General features: G+C 36.3%; 1 protein-coding gene across 1 annotated transcript in view; it reads right to left on the bottom strand.

The window, feature by feature from the left end:
- Nucleotides 1-3,421: 3,421 nt before the first annotated feature.
- Epha3 (EPH receptor A3) overlaps nt 3,422-17,724 on the bottom strand; it is a 315,380-nt gene continuing 301,077 nt past the window's right edge. The window contains exons 16-17 of the mRNA XM_037209666.1: nt 12,362-12,517; nt 3,422-6,137 (exon numbers count right to left, since the gene is read on the bottom strand). Coding sequence (XP_037065561.1) covers nt 6,032-6,137; nt 12,362-12,517 — 262 coding nt within the window. The 3' untranslated portion in view covers nt 3,422-6,031. The remainder of the gene's footprint in view (nt 6,138-12,361; nt 12,518-17,724) is intronic.

Raw genomic sequence — 17,724 nt, 5'->3', positions numbered from 1 at the left:
TGTCATTTGTCACATAGATACTGAACAGGAATATATAAACATACACACACATTCACACACACAAAAATACATACACATATATATAAATATGTAACAACATATTTTTTTAAAAGAGGCCATTAATTTGAAAGATAGCAAGGGGAGTATAGGAGTGATTGGAATGAAGAAGTGAAAGAAATGGAAATGATGTAATTATACTTTCAGAGAACACACACACATCTATGAAATACATATACATATTTGAAATATATATATTTCAAAATAAGACAGAACCAGTCAGACTTGCTAGCACATATTTGGTAGAAATGCCTGGTAATCATTGGCACTAGGGTTACAAATACCCTAGGGAACTTTGAGATTACCTACCATGCAGATTCTAGGCCTTGTGTATTGAGAAGTTTTGGTACTGAGAGGAGAGGTTTTCAAAGCTTTTGTGTCATATATGTTTTGTGTTATCACAGGCTGCAGAGAATTAACTTAGGCCTCTTTGAATGTCATTCTTCCTTCCTTCATGTAAAGACACAGCATTCATCCTTCTGCCTCTGAAAATCCCTACTAGGCTCCTAACGATGGGACTTTGATGTTGGGTTTTTGAGTCTCCAGGACAGAGAGAAATGAATGCTACTGTTTACCAACTTCCCAGTCTGTGATGTTTTGCTATAGCAGAACAAACTAGCACAACTATGAAAGAAAACAATAGAAGGAGAAAGACTAGACAGCAAAGAGCTCAGGGTACAGGGGATGTTTAAGAAAGTCTCAATCTGTACTACGGCAGCATGCATAGGGTCAGATAGTTTCCCCGAACTGAGATGGAGAAGGGGAAACTCTCATGCCCAATCGAAAAGCTATATTCAGTTAACAATTGTTTGTAAAGGAAAAATTAGTCTCTCCAACAGAATCTTGCTGTGCATTCAAACTCCACTTTAGCAGGCCCTATGCCCATCAATAGATGACCAGCACAAAACAAACTTAATAGTACTTTTGGAGATTTTTAATTTTCAGCTCATGTTGCTTTGTGCATTTTTTAACCATACTTGTCTTTTGCTTGTAGACTATGATTTCCAATTTTGCATTTTATGGTGTGTGTGTGTGTGTGTGTGTGTGTGTGTGTGTGTGCCCTTGCACAGGTACAAGTGCATACATTCCTTTTGCTCTTTGTTTATTTTTATTTTTTTTCTATTTTGTTTGTTAGTTTGCTCTGTTTGTTTGTTTTGTCCTTATTTTTCTTTTTACTAGCTTGTCTGTTTTCTTAATATAGATAAAGACATCATGGAATTGGAAGCGTAGGGAGGTAGGGAAGATTTGAGAGGAGTTGAGGGAGGGGAAACAGTGATCAGACTATTTTGTAAAAACAACTTTATTTTCATTAAGAAGTAAAATAAAAATAAAAACAAACTCAACTCAGATGACTATAGTAAGACTGAAGATTTCTTGTCAACAACGGTTTACTATGTGAGAAAAAAATGACCTGCCTCTGCTGTTTCTATGCCCATAATCTCTTCCAGGGACCAACAGAGGTAGAACAAGGCCTGGTACAGGATATACTCTGGAGTTCTGAAAGCTTAGCAGCTCACAGGGGTTAACTCCCTGCATGGCAGGCCTGAAAGGAACTAGCATCAGAAGGGTCTAATTTCTTTCATAAATTCATTTATGCACAAAAGTGGACTAGACTCCAGAGAAGGTCACTTGGCAATTTTGAGCTTAACATTTCTCCTCTATTCAAAGTAGCTAGTGGTTATTCATGAAATTGTTGTAAGTGGTTAATGAATGACTTGTGACTACCAAGAACAAAGTGCCTGGCTGTTCAGTGATTACATCTCGGTGCTACATGCATGTCATCCCTGGGAAACTGAGGCAGGAGGATTGACAATTTTAGAACAAAGTAGTTTACAGACAAAACACTTTTCCTATAATAATAATGATTAAATGCTCACAGAACAAATGAACATTTTTTCCTTTTTTTTTCTGCCAACGAATTTACTTACCTTATCTGTTACTATTTATTCTCTGCAACACTCAACATGATGAGATGCCATTTCTCCTTCAAGGCAAAATCACTTCTAATTTGTTTTGTGTTCTTTTCCTAATTACTTCTGCCTGTTTGGGCCTCTTAGTTTAATTTGCTTCTCTTTGAATTAAAAACACTTCATTTTCGTGTAAAATATTTTCTTTAAGTGGACTATAGTGGCAAGAAGTTTACTTTACCTCAAGTATTAGGTATGCCTTAGCATGTAGCTTGCAATTTAGTTATTTGCTTTTCAATTTTATTTGATCCATCTATGCTATTCTGGCTTCCTTTATGCCAGCCACATTCTTTATTTTGGACAGGAACCATCCTGAAATATCTATCATAGTTTCGGCATAATCCCATCACTGCCTCCCAGGACAAACACAGATATGAGTATTTGTCAATTTGAGTAATATTTATCTCTACCTATTGTGAATCAAGGCAAGAATTTAGAATCTCTGTTCAGATAATTAAGGAGCAATGATAATTTCACAGGATTAGTATTGACTTACATTAGAATTAGAGTATGATTTTCCACTTGTAAAAATATATAGCTTCAAATTGACTGGTAGAAATATGGGCTGAAGGGAAGAAGACATGAGAGACTTATACCTGATATCATGGCTTAAACTTGGGTTCCACCTCTGCCAGATATGTGGACCAGGGTATGGTGATATTTTAATTGTACTGAAGTGTGATTTTATTTGTATGTTAATAAATAAAGTTGCCTGGGGGTCAGAGCTAATAGCAAGCCATAGCAGACACTGGGTGGTGGTGGTGCATGCCTTTAATCTCAGCTCTTGGGAGGCAGAGCTAAGTGGATCTCTGTGTGTTCAAGGATACAGCCACCATGGAGACACACACCTTTAATCTCAATACCAACCATAGAAGACTTGGAGGTCTGTATAGACAGGCAGTGACGAGGAGGTCATGTGGTTGGGTTTACAACCAATGAGAAGGCAGAATAGAAAGTCTATAAAAAAGATAAACAGACAGGAAGTGGCAGTGAAGGGTAAGGTTTTTAGCTCTTGGCTATTGCTCTGACCTCTTGGGCTTTCATCTTTGCATTGGCTCTGTGTTTCTTATTTAATAAGAAGGTTTCACCTATACCAGGGTGAGAACATAAGAATTTTATATACTTATGTAAAGAGTGTATGTGCATATGTGAAATAGATGCATAATCAAGAGAACTAGTATGAATATATTTACTATCTATGAAAATTAGAATTACTGATGATTTTTCCAAGTTCTCTGATAATAAGATTGGGAAAAATAATGAGTTTTGTTACAATAACGAAGAGGACAAAGAAACCAAAAGCACATTCTTAATGACATAGATAATGCTTCATTACTTTGCTGTTTAAATGAGCACATATTTCATGTTTAAATAAGACATCAAAGACCACTTCTGTATTCCAATCTGTAAAAATATTTTCATTATGTTTATTATAAAAATATAAATGTTCCCACTAGAAATCATTTTACATTAGTAAGAGGCCATCTACATTGTGCAACATAAACTAAATGAAAAATGTTTTGAAAATGCAAGTTTAAAGTAAACACATACTGCCAATCATATATCATATTTATACATGGCTTGGTAGATACTTAGTACAGCATAGACTGGATGTGTTGCCAGAAATAAATAAAATCTATAAATCAAATTTAAGATACAAATCAGGTAATATGGTACATGACTTTGTGAGGGAGTGGTAGCCTCATTGTTATGGGAAGGCAATGTAGTTCCTGTACAAAGAGATGGCCATAAGTGTTCTAGTACCTCTACTCCCCAGTCCAGAATCGAACATTGTTATGTTTACATATGTACAGGGAAGGGATTATGCAACGTAAATTCATAAGTGGTCAGATAGAGAAAAATAAATGATGAATGAAGAGCAATGTATTGTGTAAACCACCTGTACTTTCAAATGTAAAGAAGAAACTCAGTCCAAATAAATGCAATAGATTCAACAATTTTCATCATCTACTTATTTTGAAATTCATTGTTGTTGAGTGTGTACAGAATATTGCCAAAGAAAGTGAACACTAGCATGAGCAACTTGGTATAGAAGCAAGATTTAAGTTTTGACCTATATTCCAAAATGTAAATTACTTGATTAGAGATTTTTCTAGTTGTGTTCAGGGGATATAAGCAAAATTTATGATTAATTTCATCAGCCTGTTTCCAAAATGGTCATGCTCTTATAAGTCCAATAGAAATTCTAGTAGCATTATTTGATTATAAGGAACATTGCCAAAATTCAGGAAACAATTTCACATCTGAAAATACACACCTAACCCCTACTATACTGAACCTACAAAGATCAGCATTTGGCAATTTTCCTCTATGATTAGAAGCTGTATTTCTTTAGTGTCCCATTTTGCATACAGACATACTTGTTGCAGGATTGTTTTAACTGTCTTCTTCTTGTGATATGTGCATTTCTTGAACCTATGGAATGGTGATATCAGCATGAGAAACCAGCATCTAAAATATTGCTTCAGCATGTATGGTTAGCAGGATGCCTACCAAGCACATCCTTCTTAATATTAATGAACATGCTCACAATTGGCCTTTAGAGAACAGCAAGTCTACAATCCTCACAATGAGACACATCTCCATTGCCTGCATATGCGCATTCATTTGCTAGATGAGTTGCTATTTCAAAAATGCTATGTTTAATAATATGTGTAGAAATTCAAGGCTTCTAGTCATGCACCCAACTCACAATAGGTACATTGAAATGGAAGACCCAAAGATAGTTATACCTGATACTGATGATGAAAATGTGTGAATAATTGACTTACATCCCAGTGATGCACATGAGTAGCTTAATTATCATCATTCTCTATAAAGAGTTCTGCATGTTTGAGCAATGATACTAAGAGACTTTTCAAAGTTAGTGACTTATTTTTTGGCTTCATGCATTTACCTATAGGCTGCTGTCAATTCATGTAACCATCTAACTTCATTTTGATCTTTCCAGTGTTGCAAATCTAAGGAGCTCTAACAAGCTTCCTTTATGAATGGAAGGAATTGATGTTTTCTAAGCACCAGAGCAGGAAAGGTATGACATCTGGTTAAAAATCTATTACATACAAGCCAATATATTACACTAAATTAGGAGGATACAGTTACTGATAAATGGAGAGACAAAAATGAATGGAATAATTCAAGCTGTGAGTGATTTGGTTACTGTATGAGCACTGAAGGAGTTTCATTTCGTTGGTACACGTAAATGAATTGTTCAACAGTTCTAGAAAGGAACACATCATTCTCTGGGTCTAGTTAAACATGTTTCTTACTGCTGACAATTTGAGATAGCATTTGGCACTTGGCTGTAACAAAACCCAAATTAAATCATCAAGGCATAAATATAAAACAATAAAAACCATCCAAAAGAAAATAAATATGCACTTTCCCCCTCAAATTAAGACATGTTTTTACATGGTATGCTTAAGGAAGGTAACAATTAAACATGTGTAGCATTTAAAACAACTACAAACTTCATCTCTATGTTTTAAACAGATAAAAGAGAATACTAAAGTGATAAGGTAGTAAATATGGCCAGATAGTTTGAGGTATAAATGCCTCTATTTTGTTTGCTTTTAAAGAAACAAAATACCTGTTACAGATTTCTTCTGTGTATAAAAATATCACAAGTCTCTTCTTCTGTGGCCATTTATAACAAAGCCGTCAGGTCCATTTTGCTAGTTAACTTGGTTCACTTTTAAGATAGTTTATGATCAATGGCTCTACACTAGTTCTTCCATTTTGAGCTGGAGAATTTTAATTAACCCCATCAATTAACATTAAAAAAGCAATTACAAAACAAAATGCACCCACCCACCCATCTGTAAAATGATAGGGGAAAATAAGGAGATTTTCAATTCCATTTTAAGGCATTTGGACTTATAACTGAGTGTCTTATTCGACTTGGCGCTTTCACCAGTGTCTCCAACTTTTCCATCTGTCTCAAGATGATGCTGCATCTTCCCCATCTCTTACATCCTTCTGGTACTTTACACTGGAACTGGACCATTCTTAGATTGTGTTTCTAGGGCTTTAATGCTACTGATGATCTTCTTCTGGGGCCCAACCACAGTAACACCAACCTTTTTCATGTCACTGTAAAACAGCAAAAAAATAACTGATGAGAATCATGGAGTTCTGAAGAGTTTAGAAAGGAGACTTTTTTTTTAGTTTCAAATGGACACAATTATAAATCTCCATGCTTGGATCCTGGTGTTCTAATTTTTTTAAACATTGATATGTTATTATATTTGGCCATTCTATCCCTGTCTTAAGTAGGAATATAGATGTTGTAGTGGATTAAGTATGCTTCTCAAATCTTTTGTCACTCACAACTTCACAATATGTCTTTGTGTAGAATGAGCACTTTTTGAAGATATAATTCAGGCAGGGATTAAGGAAATAGAGTATTATGTAATGGTGGACACTAAATCCAGTGTGTGTATCTCTTTTGTTTGTTTTGTTTTTTTGAGACAGGGTTTGTCTGTGTAGCTTTGTGCCTTTCCTAGAACTCACTTGGTAGCCCAGGCTGGCCTCGAACTCACAGAAATCCACCCGTCTCTGCCTCCCGAGTGCTGGGATTAAAGGCGTGCGCCACCACTGCCCGGCTCAGTGTGTGTGTCTTTATAAGAGACAGGAAAGCAATCAGAGTGACATGAGAAGAAGAAAGTATGCCAATGGAGGCAGGGATTGAGTTATGCTGTCACTCGTAAATCTCATGATTCACCAGCACTAGAAGAAGCAAGACTGTATTTAACAGAGATTCCTGAGAGAGTTTACCATTGCCCCAATGTCAGACTCTTTCCTCCAAAATTATAGAGAATACACTTGTTACTGAAGCTGACAACTTTATGGAAATATGTGATGGCAGAACAGTAAACTTTTATTTATTATCCCAACTGATAGTAGATAATCACACATTCATTTTGAAATCTTTTTTTTTTTTTTCTATTTTCTTGAATCAGGACCACTTCAGGGGCTGTTTTGACTGCTCGTAGCTAAAATCCAAGTCAATATTGTATTGTTTCTTGTACTCAAGTCTTATGACATAGAAAGCTTCTACTTTGTTTCTCTTGAAACACCCTTTCTGAGATGCTAACTTATAAGTTTGACTATGCTGAGTCCGTGTGTGAGCATGTTGGTCTACTGTAACTCTAACTTATACCAAGGCAGACATTGATGTGAAAACACTGCTGGCCCCTAGATGGGAGCTCTTCCTTTATCAACTGAATGTTTCAGTCAAGACTAGACCTAGAGCACCAAGATCTGATCTTCATTGGTTCCTCCCAAATTCCTCACCAACAACACTGTAATTGAAATTGCTGTTTCCTAGCCTTTATGTTTGTCTGGTCATAGATAAATGGACAAAGGTATATATTTATTAAGCCTAAAGTAGTTTAAGCTCAGAATGATCATTAAAATAAACATTGAAAGAAAAATAATTTCATCTTAAATTAAAATAGGTAAATTAGTGTATTTTATGAATTACTCTTTGTTTACTTCTCTGACATGGGCATGTTTCAGGTCCTCCCTCAAGTATTCTCTTCTATTGAGAACTTCCTGATTTTTTTTTCAAGTAATACAACTTCCCTGAACTTTCTATTTCCTTTTCTTTTTTCATTTCCTTCCCCATTTTTATTAGTATCAATTATGCCACTTTTCTGATTTATTTTGTTGTTATCTATCTTGTCTCACAAGCAGATGAATTCTATGTGAACAGAATTTCTACTTTAATTTGACCTTTGCAAAATGACAGCACCCTCAACAATGGGTTCCATTTGGTAGATGCTTTATATTTACTACAGAAAGAAACATATATATGTCTTTAACCCCAGCACTTAGGAGGAAGAGGCAAGTGTATTTCTGTGAGTTTAAGCTAGCTGATCTATATAGTGAGTTTCAGGACATCCAGGGCGACACAGAGAGAGCCTGTCTTGAAGGAGGAGGAGGAGAAAGGAGAGAAAGAGGAGGAACTACTGACAGTCCACAAAATAGCTTGAGCATTCCTTATTATTTCTCTATAAATGCCATCCTGAAACATGTTCCTAAAGAAATCTATATAAACATGCCTTAGAGTCCTAAGTCAGTGATGTAAGTGAATAGTACACCTATATGTGTTTAGCTGTACTGCAGAAGATTACATGTGAATTTGGAGAACATCGATAAATTATTCCTTTCAGTTATTCCATGTCTGGTTTTAATTTTAAATGGATCCTCTACTTTTGTAGCTTCTTTGTCTTCTTGTCTACCACCCTGCCATGTCCAGAGTCTGACTACCAGCTGCTGCAGTCTCAACAGCATGCTCTGTGTCACATGCCATTTGGATTATCCTATCCAGAAGAGAAATAGAAAACTTCAAGACTGTAGAGTACCTCCAAGTCAGGACCAGGCAAAGGGATGGGTGGTGGTGGATAGCACTTAGGGAAATCCATCAAATGGTGCATAATAATGACCTGTAGCAATTACTGATTGGTGTTCATTACCCAAGTTGAATCCTCTCCTGTCTCTACCATTTCCACCACCTTGTTCATCTCTGTGCTCTCTTTTCTTGATAAACCCTCTCTAAATCTACTTCACATTGCAAAATAATATATTAATAATGTTAAATATCATTAAAAGCATTTTCTTGGCTTCATGAGGAAATATGGGGACTCAAGTAGCTGTCATTTCAATGAAATTCCTAAGTTTACTGAAATTTATCTGGGAGGGAAACTCTGCTGACCTTTTCACAGGGCTTGGTCTATTGAGCAAGGAAACAGAAAGACATTCAATATCTACCCAGGTGTATCCCTATTCCAAGAGAATTTTTAGGGTTATTTGGTCAAGTGGATCATTACTGAATTGAGCCTGGATGTCACAAAGAAAATAGCAGTTGAAGCAATTAAATTCAAAAGATAAGAACATAAGGGCAAAAGGAAACTCAAATTGTCAAGGTAAGGGTCTTACAGCTTTGAAGTGAAATGTTGCCTGATTATGTTTATCCTTGTCATAGGGAATCAAAGAGAGTGCACCTGGGTGTGTAGGCGTGTGTGTGTGTGTGTGTGTGTGTGTGTGTGTGTGTGTGTGTGTGTGTGTGTGTGACAGGGCTTTGCTTTTATGTGAATGTTGGCATTGGAACTCAGGTCTTAGGTTTGTGCTTGAGTCACATTACTTAATGGACAGAGCCCATTCCTCAGTCAAGTAAGGATTTTTTTCTTTTTTTCTCATTTTTTACTTCTTTTTATTTTAATGCTGTAATTTTGTAATAATATAGCTGGAACCATGCATAACATACAGGATATAGTGACTCAGGGTAGAAACATTATTAAGGTGATAAATACTGATCCTACATTGATCTTAAACTGAGGACAAAAGAGAGAAAAAGACATCTGTGGGGATTGAATGGGGATGCCCCAACAGCCTCATTTGAATCCTTGGATTCCATTTAGTGGGACAGTTTGAAAAAGATAGGAGGTATGGCTTTGTTGAGGAGGTGTGTCAGAGGGGGTAAGCTGTGAAATTTTAAAAGCCCAGGCCATTCCCAGTTAGCTCGATCTCTCTCTCTCTCTCTCTCTCTCTCTCTCTCTCTCTCTCTCTCTCTCTCTCTCTCTCTCTCTCTCTCTCTCTCTCTCTAAATGTATGTATGTATGTGTGTGTTTGTCTCCAACTTGTAGATCAGATGTATGGTTCCAGCTACTGTAACATTATCATGCTTGCTGCCCTGATGGTCATAGACTAACCTCTGAAACTGTAAGCAAGCCATCCAATTAAACATTTTCTCTTATACGTTGTCTAGGTCATTTTCACAGCAATAGAACAGTAGCTAAGACACCCTCAGAATCTTAAGAACAAGCCTGAAGGAATGGAGATACTCAGAAGAGGAAAACTTGCTTCCTGAATGCAAACTTACCAATTATCCAAACGCAAATAATTATGGAAGGAAATTTTGTACCAGCCCAAATTGTTTATGGTTCACTACTGTAATGTTGACACAAATAAATCCCTAATTTTTAATTAAAAATGTTTTTAGTTCACCTGTTTTGAACGAATAGCTTTCTTACTCCATGCATATCTTCTAAAGGCTGACTGTATTTATATTACAAACTAGCAGTTAATCTTATGAAGAGTGTTCTGCCTTCTATATTTCTATGCAGTATTTCATTATTCATTATGAAGAATAAACATTTGCATAATTTTGCCTTTGAAAATCTGACAATTGGGTGGAAACATTTAACTGTGTGGTTATTCTTTGTCATGCTTCTAGGCTCTAAAGCAGGTGTCTTGTATATCATAACCCTAACTGTTTATGTTACTAAAATAAGAATGTATAAAAATGTTCAAAGGAAAAAAAAGTTTGAATGCACAAATATATCCTGTAACTGTGGCTGATCAAAACAACTCCCACGGAAACTCAGAGTACTGTTGATTGGATAAGAAATCCACTCAGTAAACATCACCTTCCACTTTAAACAGGACTGTCAGTGTATTTTAGATGCACTGAAGTAAGTTTACTTTCTGAGGACAAGTTGTCCTTCCTAATAACAATAAACACTTTCACAAGTTCTTCTGTGATCTTAAATGTTACTGATCTGAACACCATCATACAAATTGTACAAATTATTTGTTGTGTATTTATGCATGCATTAATTACACTATATACTCCTCTTTTGGAGATCTAACATGTGCCCCCTTACAGTGACAATGTTGAAATGACTGTCAGGGTAACATCCAAAGTCTTTATACATGCAATAACTTTTAAATACCCCAGTTGAAGAGGGTAAGACTTAAATGAATTGAAATGACTAACAGCTACATTCAACAAAGTGAAGATCAAAGAGAGAAAGACTCTGACATGGTATTTTGGTCAATTTGGAGTATATCTGCCCTATACAAACATCTTTCTATAAGACACTCTTACATTTTACAATTGGATGAAGGCCTCTGGAACTAAATGAATTCCCTCTCACCCTACTTCTGGACAGAACTGATAAATAATGGCAAGCATGTGGCTTTTGAGATTCTAATGTCCAAATATCCTTGTATGTCTACTAGGGAGTCAGTTAAGGGAGCTGCTCCATGCTCAGGTATAAGATAGAAGGCTTGAAGAGCTTCTCTGTGTGTGTGTGTGTGTGTGTGTGTGTGTGTGTGTGGGTGTGTGCACATGTGTGATTAGAAAAGAAACTGACATTCAGAAGATGAGAAAAGGATACATCACATCAGAAAGTGAGGTAAATTGAACCTCATTTACAAAGAGATAAAGAACATGACGAGTTTTTTTTTGGTTCTTTGTTTGTTTTGTTGTTTTATTTTTTGCTTTCTGGTTTTCAATCACCATATGCTGAGGGTGAGAGAAAAATATGATCATTTTCACTGGGATAACTTGGTTCTTTCTTATCCTTTTACTTTCTGGGGGCAGGATTTCATGTAGACCAGACTTGTCTCAAACCCTTTACGTAGATAAGGATGATCTTGAACTTCTGATCCTCTGTTTCATTTCCAACTGCTAGTATTACAGGTGTGCACCTCTACACCCAGGCTATATAGTTCTTGGGATTAAACCCAGGAACTCATTCATGTTAGGCAATCACTCTACGAACTGAGCTATATATATCCAGCCCTCACTCGATTCTCTAGCAAACCCTTTTTCTTTAGTAACAAAGTTTCTCAAATAAGAAGATTCTTCTCAGAGTTACCCCTAAGAAACACAGTATGGCATAATTGGTTATTATTGATCTTTAACACAGAAAACGATGTTAAGAGTAACATCCCCCCACAAAGTACCAACTGTCACCCTCAACTACCATTCTTTTAAATTAAACACAATGTCCAGTTTAAAACTTACTGTTAACTTCAGCTTTTGCATGCTTTTCTTCATGGAGTAAACACTTAATAATACATGACAATAGCAGTTGTGGAAACTGCTTTTAGATTTTGACATGTTTCTCTCTCTAGTAGATCATTCATTCATTCACTTCTCAGTTTCCCATGGCCACAGATATAAAACTTTCATTAGAAAAATCACAGGAAGTCACATCCACAGGATATATGTTGTACCTGATAATATTTTCTATTAGGAGGTTGGGGTAATTTATCTACCAGTACTTCCTGCTATCTAGGAAGACTCTATGCTGAAAATTTTTCAAGAAAAGGGAGATACCGCAACATATGTCAATGTAGGTGTGGTACAAAGGACTCCAGGGTCCTGCTCTGCTATGACGGCGGACATTATAACCCATCAGTCTTAAACAGACACAATCAGGTATTTATAATCCATTAATAAAGATATATATGATCTGGAGGAGATTCACCACCCTCGGTTTTCTCCCCAGTATGCCACTTACTCTGTGGAGATCTTGGCGATGGTGTCGCAGGAGCTATACTCCACCCCTGTGAAGATCTCCTTGCAATGTGCTGTCCGGACACCATTAAGCCAATCACCTGTTGTGTGGAAGGTAGTGATGTCAACATTGCTTTGGTCCAGAAGAAGGTTTGATGGCCTACAAGAAAAGAAAACATCCCAAAACAGGGAAATCAGAATGATTGGAGAGGCCAAGTGTCAAAATCTGACACCAGCAGCAGCAGGAACTTCCAGACTGCATGCGGTGTTCCTGTTTATTTGAGGAATTGATCTGCCATGAAGTCTTCATCTGTTCAAGCTGGCTCCTTGGAAGGAGATGGTAATCATCATCTCATCGAAGTGCTCCCTTCTCTGCCCTTCACAGCTTTTTAAACCATCACAAAGTTGCCAGCAAAACGTATAAACACACCACACATATCTTTTTGTCTTTGAACATTTTATTTCATTAATAAAATGGTATAATTTAGATATAGTTGCAGCAGGAACGACGCAGTAAATACTTTGCTATCTGCCTTTTAATGGACTCTGTTTCAATATGCAATCCTTCATAAATGAATGATTGTTGGTAGAGAGTGTATAGCTTTGGTGGGTAAAGAAGAATTTGAAATATAAGGTACATTTACAGCAAGACATGAAGTCATCACAGATTTTGATAATACTGCCAATGCCATTTAAAAGTAAAAATTACAAAAAGTTTGGAAAATGGCAGGTGAATTATAATACATGAAATAATTCCTTATTAAACAACACCAAATGGATATTGCACATCCATACACACACACACACACACACACACACACACACACACACACACGTATGTGTACGTGTGTATTTATGTATATATGCGGAGACAGAGGTAGATTGTGACTTATATTGACAGCATTTATCAGCCTTCATTAGAACACATTTAGGATTGGTTTACAGAGTTATGGTCCTATTCCCACATCCAGGAAGGTAAGCCAGATTTGTTGATGCAAAGGTCCAAAACTGAAATTTAGGGAATGGTGGACACTGTGTTTCTATTCCCGAAGAGTGAAAACAAGCAAGCTATGAGCAAACTCTCTTAGGGTGGGACTGCTTTTGTTTGATTGGTTTTTCATCCCTCTTAGCTCTTAGTGACGTCTTTCTTTAACTGTCCTTTAACTCATAAGACTGGGAGAAATTATTGACACCTCTATTCTTTTTTTTTTTTTTTTTCAGGAGGAAAACAAAGTCGATACAAGGGCCTTGTTTGTGGATTCAATTTTAAATTTATAGCACTTGCATTCTTCCAGGCCCTATGCTAAGCCCACTACACAGACATCAGGGTTAACCTTTGCAGCATCAGTTAGGCACAGATGGTGTAGGCTTTGTAATCGATGCAGAAGCCAACACTAACAGAAATTAAGTCACAGTCTTGGTAAGGGAGACAGAACAGGGAGTTAGACACAACTTGTACTGGAACTGATACTCTCCACTGCTATGCGACACCATTTGGTCGAAAGTTGTTTAAATTGTTTTTCCTTTTTTCTTTTTTCTTTCTTACTGTATTTGTGATCATAGGATGTGGCCTGTGATCTATACTTGGTGTGAAGGGTCAGGGAGGAATCCAGTGTATAACACATACTATCTGTGTGGCCTGAAGAGTTTTCTGTTTTCCTCATCTGTAAAATGGGATTTATGTAATAGAAGCAACATAGGTGTCCCATAGCTGGCAGGTAAATGTATAGGTTATATTTAGAGTAATGCTCCATCAAAATTGCAGAGATTTGCTATTATTCTAACATAGGTTGCATACTCATTGAATCTAGTTTACATATTTAAAACTTCAAGAAGAAAAAGTTTCAGTAAATTCCAAGTTTTATACAATGCATGGATTGGCGTGATATTGTTAATTGCTGCACGAGGGGCCATATGTTTAGTCATGTGTAATATTATGTATATGATAGTGCAATGGCCCTGTAAAGTGGCTATTATTAGAGGCCTCATTAGAGTAGTCAATAACTTTTACAAGCTCATTATGAGGTCACAGGCAACTCTTGTAAATGGATGTGCTTGTTCTGCCTAATTTCATTATTGTTCTCAATATTAAACAGAATATATTGTTTACATTAAAACTTTATCTACAGTAGTGTAATTTTTATAATTGTGAATATGAGTCTTGTTTTTTTACCTCATCAGAATTATTGTTCACAATGTTTTACCTCTGTGAAGTTGACATTGGATTTAATCTTTATTCCTCTCTTAAGGCATTTTAGTGTATTTTTAAAATACCTAAGACCAAATGTGTAGTTCAGTTTAGAGCATATTCTTAGCTTCCTAGATTCAATCTGTGGCATGAAATACCCATTATCATCAGTTTTAAAATGCTTTTATTTTTATCCTCTTAAAAACATGTGTCTACACTACATATATAATGTGAAATGTTAAAATTCAACATTTATAAATATGGGAACTCAACTTGGGGATCCAGAGGAGTCCAAGATATGTGAACAATAATTATTATGCTTTCCTCCTTTATTTCTGAAGTAAATTGAGCTGGGGTTAATTATAGTCATATCTTATTAAGTAACTATAAGCATTCAGATGTTCTGGAGCTGTATGCTGTCTCATGTATGAAAGCAATCACTGGTTATCACATGGGGAAATGTTCCTGTTGTAAATAAGAAAATGGCTCGGAGGAGAATTCATAAATGTGCCATCTCTGCATCTCAAATGTGCTTTTCACTGGGAAGTTTCATCTACGAATGTTGATGGTCCCCATCATTCCTTAACATACAAAAGATATGTAATGTATGAAGTTGAGGAGATTTAAATTTTATTTTATTTATTACCCCCCCCCCGTGTGTGTGTGTGTGTGTGTGTGTGTGTGTGTGTGAGAACAGAGTGTTGTAGATGCTTGTGCCACAGTGCACATGTGGATGTCAGAGGGCAATGCCGTAGGATAGGTTGTCTTTGTCCACCATCATGTGGGTGATGGTGATTAAACTCAGTTAGGTCCTCAGTCCTGGCAGCAAGCCCCTTTACCCGTGAGCCATCTTACCGGCGCAGAACTTGAGCTTTTAAGTAAGGAGAACTTCACAGCCTACCCCAGAGCTAGATACCATGAGTCAGCATCTGAGAAACCTATACACTGATGTCCTATCATATGGATACACTAAAATAATTTGATTGAAACTTTCAAATTTAAAACTGAGTTAAGGAACAGAGGGCAATGTTACATTTCAGTCTGCCTCTGCTCTTGTCAGCTACAGACCATAAAGCTGAACAATGAACTTTTCTGGGCAAATCATCTTTCCTATATATAAAGTACACAGAAACATTAAATCAAGTATGTGAAAGTTTTGAAAGAAAAGTCAAATGAGGCTGAAATACAAGACAATGAGATACAAAAGTACCATGGATGTGAGAAATATAAAAGTGCCTAGGATGTGAACACACACAGACCAGTTTCCACGTCTCCAGTAGCTGTTGTATAGAACCCACGTCGTCCCTTAGTTGCATGAATAGTAATACTTTTTTATTTATGGGTTTGTGGGTACAAAGAATCAAACCCCAGGCCATTTATTCAGGATATTTATGAAGTGTGCCTAATAGCAAAATGGGAAACATTTTCTTCTCAGCTCAGGATCAGCTCAGGATGGTTTGTATTTTTAAACTCAACACTTTGGACAGACTCAACAAGAAGTTGGAGAAAATTAGTATAAACAAATTGAAATAGAACAGGACGTGTGGATTAGGGATTAGAGTGACCCCAGCTGAGTTTTTCTGTTTATGACTCGGATCAAAGTGCAACCAAGACAAAAAAAAAAAAAAAAAAAAAAAAAAAAGGAACCTAATTTTAATGCCAGTGACCTCAGAATAACCAGTCCTGCAAAGTATCATTTTTCCACTTCCAGGATTTCTCTAGGGATTTCAAATAAAAATTGGTTCCTTTCCTCCTCAGAGAGGACATCTGGAGAGTTTATCAATGGATAGGAATTTGTCTCTCACTGTGAAGAGCCTGTGATGTCTCTTCATGCACACCAAGGGAATCCAGCTTTCTGAGCAGCTGCAGGCAGCAGGTTTTTTTCAGACCCAGCCCCAGACTTTGGGTCTGAAGGGGAAATTTATAGGCAGGGCGATGTGCACCGTGAGCTCACACTTTTACTAGACAAATTAGATAGGTTTCAATCCATGCAGCTGTAAACGATGTCCTACAGAGTTCCACCTGATCTTTTACAGCTTTTCATAAATCAGTGCCTACTGGCCACAGACCGCAGTCATTAAAAAGAAATCATGGAAATTACATGTTTGCTCAGGGGAAGCAAAAAATAACTCTCCTCCCCTGCTTGCTCCCTCCTTGTATTTGGGTTTGTGAATTATTCTTTTATGGGCTTTCATACCCTTGCATTAAAGAGGTACACATATTTTTCTTCCCATCAACTCCTATTTTAGCTGCCAGGAATTTACATACCAATTAACACCAGGTAGAGGGGAACAAATGTCAGCTACCAAATGCCAAGTCCAAGAAAATTTCCTGATAATCAGCTTGTTTCAATAATGTCTCAGATTCATTAGGATTGAGGGGTTATTCTTTTCAGACTTTTTCTTTACAAATTTCTCTATTCCATGCGCCAAGATTATGAATGTTATATATTTCTTAAACCAAGGAGCAGATACCATGACATCTAAGAAAGATCACTAATATTAGAGATGCATGGTATAAATTATTTAAATTTTATTTTTTTATTGAGAATAGTCTCAGGAATGCTGTTATTTCTTAAAACCAAAATATTAATGACATTTTCCCTTGTCATTTTCAGTTCTTTTTGTAATTTGCTTTTAAGTTTCAATTTGATAACTGTTCACTATATTTGAGAAGGAATGTTAGATTTTCAAATTATTTTAATTTGGATCAAGACTTCATCTCTTTATCTCTAAAATTAAAATTTGAGATACTATTAAATATGTAAACTTTCCACTGGTAATGAAAAATAGCCTTGAATAGATATTATGCATTCAAAATGAAAAAATACTATGCAAATGAAACCTTAATAAGGCTATTGTATTACTTTTATTATCTTTATCTTTTAAGAGAAATGGGCAGTTTTAGCTTCATGTCCACTTTAAGCACTCCCTATAGTAAAATTAGTTACTTTGATTTTAAGATTCTTAATATGAAGATGAAATTGCCTAGGTATCTAGCATATTTGTTTCCCTGTAAAATGTTCTTCATAACATTTCTCAGAGAGCAAAATCACCCTGTCAGTTCAGAATTTGAGGTCAAAGTCATTTTGAAGAATAAAGTGGAATTGTTTTTTTTGTTGTAGGTTTTATCCTTGAAGTACAAAGTATTTGTCAAAACATCAGCTCTCTGAAAAATAT

The sequence above is a fragment of the Peromyscus leucopus genome, chromosome 12 (assembly GCF_004664715.2).
Source record: "Peromyscus leucopus breed LL Stock chromosome 12, UCI_PerLeu_2.1, whole genome shotgun sequence".
Classification (NCBI taxonomy): domain Eukaryota; kingdom Metazoa; phylum Chordata; class Mammalia; order Rodentia; family Cricetidae; genus Peromyscus; species Peromyscus leucopus.
Note: the sequence above shows the minus strand (reverse complement) of the source record. Positions and strands in the feature narration are given on the sequence as shown.